The 7,478-nt window shown below is 41.9% G+C and overlaps 1 protein-coding gene across 1 annotated transcript; it reads left to right on the forward strand.

Moving 5' to 3' along the window:
• The first annotated feature begins 4,432 nt into the window (after positions 1 to 4,432).
• On the forward strand, positions 4,433 to 4,737 carry LOC110578460 (cornifin-A-like). The gene is made up of 2 exons (XM_021687967.1): positions 4,433 to 4,553; positions 4,592 to 4,737. The coding sequence occupies exons 1-2, from the start codon at positions 4,433 to 4,435 to the stop codon at positions 4,735 to 4,737; spliced, it is 267 nt and encodes an 88-aa protein (XP_021543642.1).
• Positions 4,738 to 7,478: the final 2,741 nt, after the last annotated feature.

The following is a 7,478-nucleotide window of genomic DNA, read 5'->3' on the forward strand; positions in this document are numbered from 1 at the left end:
TGCAATATGTTAGCATTGGAGGAGGCTGGGTGAAGGTATACATTTCTTTGCACCTTTTTGTGAATCTATAATTACTTGAAAATTAAAAGTTAAAATATATATATAAAGCCTGAACACAGAAACTGTCATGAGAATCTGTCCAAATGTTAAAGAGATCATTCTTTCCCCATACGTGTTCTTAGCACCCTTGTCAAAAATCAGTTGACTGTGTATGTGTGATTTTATTTCTGGACTCTCTATTCTGTTCGATTGGTCTGTGTGTCTGTCTTTATGCTAGTGCCATACTATTTTAATTATTGTAGTTTTGTAATACAGTTCAGAATCAGGAAGTGTGATGACTCTAACCTCGTTCTTCTTTCTCAAGATCATTTTGCCTCTTCAGAGTCTTCTGTGGCTCTATATGGCTATTATTTTAAAAACAAAATATGAGTTTTGATATTATGGAGAAATTGAAACCCTTAAACATTGTTGATGGAAATGTAAAATGGTGCAGAAGCTGTGGAAAAAGTATGGCAATTCCTCAAAAAGTTAAAATTATAACTACCATATGATCCAGACTTCCCACTTCTGGGTGTTTATCCAAAAGAATTGAGGCCAGCATCTCTAGGAGATATCTGCACTCCCATGCTCTTTGCAGCACTGTTCACAATACCAAGATGTGAAAACACCACAGGTTCCCCCTGACAAATGAACGGAAAAAGAAAATGTGGTAGAGACTCAAAATGGAACACTATTTGGGCTTCAAAAAGAAAGAAATCCTGCCATTTGTGACAACATGAATGAACCTGAAGAACAGTATGCTAAGCAAAATAAGCCAGTCACAGAAGGACAAATACTGTGTGATTCCATTTATATGGGACATTTAAAATAATTAAATTCTTAGAAGCAGAGAATACAGTAGTGGTTTTCATGGGTGAGGGGGTATGAGAAATGGGGAGTTGTTACTCAATGGATAAAAGTTTCAGTTATGCTGGATCAATAAATTCTAGAGATCTGCTCTACAATGTAATGCCTATAGTTAAGAATAAGGTACAGTGTACCTAAAACTTAAAAGAGTAGGTCTCGTGTCAAGTGTTCTCACCACACACACCAAAATGAGAGACAGAGACAGAGAGATAGAGACAGAGGGAAAGAGAGAGAAAGAAACAATAGGGGTGCTGGATATGTCTATGTTCTTGATTTTGGTGATGGCATCACAGGTGTTTGCAATGTCCAAATTCATTTAACTGTACTTGTTAAATATGGAAAAAAATTGTCTCAGAGGGGTTTTCCCTGGGTTTGAAAGAGAGAAGCATTATCTATTAGTTACGGGGAAATGTGGGCCATCAGGCATTAACTATTCAAGCCTGCACTTCCTCAAATGCATTGAAAATTCCCACTAATATCTCATGCTGTGGCATCCTGGAACCCGGGATCAAGAGAGGAAAGGCAGAATCCAAGAGAATGTGTGAGAGTGGTCCATGAAGACATGACTGGCAAAAGGGCAAGATCCAGACTGAGAGTGTTTAAAGGTACCTAATGCCACCCACAAACATACAGGTCCAAAGCAAGGCCCAGGTCACTGATGTGGGGAGAGTAGCACCTCCTGTGATTCACATTCTCTATGGGGTCAGTTTCCTTAGTCAGTGTGGCACTGGTGAAGAAACCAAGCTTCTCTCAAGAGTAGAAAGAGCCTTATCACCCAGCCACTGACTGTGCTTGTCCAAACAAATAGGAACACTAGTGTTGGGGTGAATTCAAAGTTCTAGAGGCTGATCCCAGAGAGGCCTTTGTTAGTTAGAATGAATAAGACATGGTTAGGACAAAGCAGGAGAGAACCCACCCAGAGAAGGAAGATGGGAAATAAGATTTTTCTTCTAGAACCAAGGCCCATAATCAACATAGGACACAAGAAAGATCCAGATTCATACAGAGGTCAAGAAACAGGTTTTTCTGGAGCTAAGAATCCCAGCTGGAGCAGCAGGTCTGCTAAGAGGTGGTTTTGATTGAGGAGAGGGACTGAGAATCACCCTAGAGGGTGGCTAAGGTGATACCAGAGACTAGAGCTTAGGTGTGACAGTAGTACCTGCACCACCCCAGAGGGAGCTGGTTGGTTAAACACTAGCAGAGAGGGAAGAACATGGGTGGAGAAGGAAGTAGGCAGCAAAGATGATGAGCCCTCACCCCTTCTTAGCCTATGCCATGAGGCCTGTTATAAGATGAATCATTTTCAAGAAGTCACTTTATGGTTGTCAAAGCAATATATAGACATCTCTCTAAAGTATTCTGGTTTTCTCTTCTTCTCCTCCTCCTCCTCCTCCTCCTCCTCCTCCTCCTCCTCCTTCTTCTTCTTCTTCTTCTTCTTCTTCTTCTTCTCTCTTTTCTTCCCTTCCTCCCTTTCTCTCTTCTGTGAACCTGCACATCAATCAGGGAAAACAATAGTTGCCCACTGCCTGGGTTTTCTCAATATTTGCTCAATCTACCAAATAGCATATGAGGATAAAGTACAAGTAGGGTTTTGGGAAACTGATGGAAGGAGCTCATAGTGGTGGCGGTGCCTGAGGGCTCAGGTTCATGGGAGGTAACACAGAGGTAGAGCAGTGGGAAGGGAGGAGCTATCCATATACCTGAGTTGTAAGGATGTTTGGATTTCCCAAGGCTCATGCCTAATAAGAGATTTTGCTTTGAGATCAACTCTGGATTAGTGACCTCCATTTCATGTTATCCTGATCAGAGGATATAGATGGTGTATGAATTCAGAAAATCCCATTTTCTGATCCCATGAGAGGGAGATTCTTCAGGGCTATGCCCCATGTTGGACAGATCCAGTCAATCCTGACTGTTCATCCCCAGTGACATCTACTACCTGTAGTCAGCATGGCATCTGAAGGGTCTCGCAGAGTGAAGCATTTCTATTTTAGCCTTTCCTGTCCTGTCCCAGGCCTGGATCAGCTGAGAGAGGGAGAACATGAGATGATTCACTTGTTGCCACCCTTCCCATGGTCTCCAAGAGGAACCAGTTGTGCTTGCTATTCATCTCCACATTCACTTAGAAGACTAAAATGCACAACAGAATTAATCTGAGCTAAATATCAGGGTCCTGGCCAAGAGATGTGGTTGTTTCTGTTCGCAGAAGCCCAGAACTTCCACCTGATTTAACTTGTCTCCACCAGAGAATCCTGTTACGCATAACAACCTCACCACCAAGGGTAGACTGGGAGGACAGGCCCAGGTGATATCATTGTCAAACAGTAGGTGCCCAAAAAATGTTAAGCCAGAGATTTTCACTACAAAAGCTGGAATGAAGATAGAGTAACCCTAAAAAATCCCACTTTCCTAAGGCAAGGTTCATATTCTGTATAAAGTGCAAGCTGTCCCGAGACTCCCCACCAGACCTGAGAAGCCTGTCAACGTGAACTTCTCTGCATGCCTGGTGAGTCTCTCTCCTTGGATTTTATCATTATTTGCTTGATGGTATTTTATTTTGATTGGGTTATCTTTGCCATGATAGGATATATTTACTTTAAATGTAATGCAATTTGTGTTTAAGATGACTTGATCTTTTTTGACTTCTCACTCAGATTACAGCTGTGGAACTTGGGGTCAGAAAGGAGAGTGGCTTCTGTTGACCATCTGTTCAGTTAGCAGGAGAATATGAACTACAACCCATGCCCAGGGCACTTGTAGTGACATTTTAATATTCCCTATAGTAACTGTGGAGAACTTGCAATATTGAAGGCACTGCATTGGCAATTTAGATGTTTAAAAGATATTTTCTTTACTCCATGAACCTACTGTCCATCAGAGAGCAAAATACACAAGCATAATTTGCAAATATACTGCATGGAAGGTACTGTACTGTGGCAAAATGAAGAAAATGATTTGGCAGAGAGTGTCTAGGAGGAGAGCTGTAATGGGTGAGCATGTGTGGACAAGCCAAGATAGAATGGAAAACCTTCCAGAAAGCATGCATGGTGCAGATGATGTGAACAAAGGATCATAGGCGGGATCATGTGGGCTCAAGGAATTTTGTATAGCATTTTTCTATGACAGCTAAGGCACCCTATGTAGGAGACATGAGAGAATAGACTCCAGACTTTTGACTTTATCACCTTTTCATATTATTGAAACCTGGGACCTCCCTTCATTCCTAGGAGCTGGCCATTGTGTTGAGTTGCTAATGTAGATTTTCAGGATCAACAGGAGAAAAGGAAGCGTAGACAAAGACTCCACTTCCATGGAGCAGAGTAAATCACCTGTAAGCTTCTCCTCCTGAAAGTGCATAAGAACCACCAAAGTTTCCTTCAATCTCAAAAGCAGGGAAGCTGAAAGATAGAGAGTTTCTTGTTTCTGAAGGGGCATGAACTAAGACATATTTCTCATTGAACTTGGCTTCTTTGTTTTACCAAACCACCAAGCTGGTTTTGTCTGTAGGTCCAGCCTCCTGTAAAGCATGAGTTCCCAACAGCAGAAGCAGCCCAGCACCCCTCCTCCCCCACCTCAACAGCAGCAGATGAAACAGCCCTGCCAACCTCCACCCCAGGAACCATTTGTTCCCATTACTAAGGAGCCGTGCAACACCAAGTTGGGAACACCAAACTTCCTGAACTGAGCTACCCCCAGTATCCCAAACCAGGCCATCCCATGATTCCTGAGCCAGGTCACACCAACCTCCCTCAGCCTGGCCAAACCAACATACCAGAACCAAGTCCCTCAACCATTATTCCAGGCTCAGGCCAGAAGACCAAACAGACCTGATGTGGTCCACAGCCCTGTCCTTGAGGAGGCATGCCCTTGAGGAGCCATGCCCTTGAGTTGCTGACCGCTGGATGCTGACTACCTTCTACCCTTCTGCTTTTGTGTCTTCATTGCATAGATGATCTAATCAGTACATTCTCACCCTGACTCAGTCTCTCTCTTATTTGCATTACAAAAATATATGATATGACACTTTCCCTTACATACTCTGAGCCTCTGAATTATGCAGAAGGCCTTAGTGGCTTTGCTGACCCTCAGTTGCTCAGGATTCATCTGAAGAGGCAATCTGGATTGGAAGAATGCATGTTTCCTGCTCTGCTCCCATTAAATAACTTGTAATTCCACTCCTGATTGTTTGTATCATTGGCTAAATCTGCCCTTTCTTCATTCTACCATTATGAGTAGGACCTATAGACAGAGAAGTTACTGTAGACATCATCTATCTAATCGTGGTACCGTGTGCTGCTATGAGTGCACATGTGGTTATATTTAAGGGGTATCCCTGGAATGGCAATAGCTGTTTTATTTTTAATTTATTTTTATTTTTTTAAGATTTTATTTATTTATTTGTCAGAGAGAGAGAAAGAGCACAAGTAGGGGGAGCAGCAGGCAGAAGGAGAAACAGTTTCTCCGCTGAGCAAGGAGCCTGATGTGGGACTCAATCCCAGGACCCAGGGATCATGACCTGAGCCAAAGGAACCACCCAGGCATCCTGGCAATAGCTGTTTTATAATGGAACCCAAAGGCTATCATTCTGGGCAGCCACACCTGGAACAGGGCTCTCTTCTGGCACTGGACTCATGTCTTAGTTCCAATGGTGCTTTCTCAAGCTACCTCTCATGCTGAGTACCCTGCCCCTAAGACTCCTGTTTATTCCCTAAAATTACTCCTACATATATGAACCTGATATTCTGGTTTTCTTCACCCATTTTACCTTCCAGATACCTAGCACATGCAGACACACACTCATGAGGCACATTCATTGTAAATAGCCACACACTCACTGAATCACCCACACAGTTTCCACCCTCACTAGTTCAGGTAATGTTATCTTTTGCTGGGGACCCACTGTGTGTAGTCAGGCCTGAACCTGTACCAGGGAAAGTGATGGGAGGATACATAGTGCCTCCCCTTGGAGAATTTGCATTCTTCTTTAGGAGGGGAAGTATTCATATCCTTCTCATAAAAACACACACACAACCACATGCACATGCATAAGCACACATACACCTGCAATAGCATCTCTCCCAAAATAACCCAGAGGAAGCTATTTATTAAGTGACTAGGAAAGGAGGGGATTAATTAAGATAGGATTACAAGGTGACAAGTAGTTGTCAAACTCGCAGCAGTGGATGATGTTACTTAGATCTGTAAGGTATACATCTTTGAGGTGGTTTCATGTCACTGCTGATTTCAGTGGTGAAAGTGTCCAGGGCCACTCATAATTAAACAAGCTAATCCGAAGTGGGGAAATGGGCTCTACAATACACAACTTATGAATATGATTGAAACATCCTAAAGAAGAGTTTGGTAGGGAAGAATCAGAAGTTTTGAAGATCACCTGACTCTTGAGCCAATTTTATTCCAGGAATTTATTTTTAGGAAATATTTATGCATATACACAAAGATTTTATACATCAAGATACTCACTTCAGCATTGTATCTAATAGCAAAATTTTGATAACTATCAATAGGTAATGGTTTCAATAACTGATGGGTGTCTATGTATTGGGATTGTACAGCAGCCATTAAAAACAATATTGTAGAAGAATGGTTAGTCTTATTGGAAAATGTTCAGATCATATTAATAACACAAGCAGACCCCAAACAATACAAACAAAAAAGAGTCTTTTAATAATGTATACATGTGTGTGGATTTATAGAAAAAATACCTTGACACTAAATACAGTAAAATATAGCTGGTTATTACTGGTCACTTTTATGTGAGTGTTTCTTTCTTTTTTCTTTCTTTCTTTCTTTTCTTTCTCCTTTTTTGAATAGCTCTATTTTTCTACACTATACATTATATAATGTTATTTTATGGTTTTTAAAGCTTTCTACCATAATATTAAAAAATATAGAAGTCAGTGAAAATGTTGCTGACTAGAGAAACTGTATGTCCCGCCCATCAGAACATTCCTGAGGCACTGCAGCCCAAGAGTGGAGGATCCTTGTTGGAGTAACCATGGTGTCTCTCCTCCCCACATATCCCCACCTCAGTTCTCCATCTTCTCACAGGGACCCTGGGGACTCCAACACCTCCCTCACACTCAGAACCCCAGGGTCCCACATCTTGCTCACTGACTTGGACAGCTGATGCCAGTCAAGTGTTAAAGGAGGATTTGTCCCCTTCCTGTCTCAGATCCTTGTCTTCCCTCAGCTGCTCTTCTCCTCTTGGCCTGGTAAAATTGTCCCCCATGGGACTATTTCAGTGTAAAGAGATTGAGGTCCAAACCATGCAGTTTGGCAAACTTCAGACCTACAGCCTGTTTGCTCATGTAAACTGTGCAGATAAAGAAATGCACATTTGGTTTCTCTTTGTGGTTCTTCTTTGTTTTTCTTACCTTCACTTCCCTTTGTCCTACAGAACTATGACTTTTAAAAACAGATTCTTCCTGGCTCAGATAGAAAGTGGTGATTGAGCAAGTTCTCTGTACTTACTTATCTCTGACTCAAAAAATTGTCATTTCTGGGTGTTTACGTCAATCACTTTTTAATTTATTCTTTACTAAACCCCAGCT

This window comes from Neomonachus schauinslandi, chromosome 4 (assembly GCF_002201575.2).
Source record: "Neomonachus schauinslandi chromosome 4, ASM220157v2, whole genome shotgun sequence".
NCBI classification, from domain to species: domain Eukaryota; kingdom Metazoa; phylum Chordata; class Mammalia; order Carnivora; family Phocidae; genus Neomonachus; species Neomonachus schauinslandi.

Coding starts and splice junctions, on each gene's coding strand:
- LOC110578460 (XM_021687967.1), top strand. CDS start 4,433: ATGAGTTCCCAACAGCAGAAGCAGCCCAGCACCCCTCCTCCCCCACCT. Junction 4,554..4,591: donor TCCCATTACTAAGGAGCCGT/GCAACACCAAGT, acceptor TTCCTGAACTGA/GCTACCCCCAGTATCCCAAA.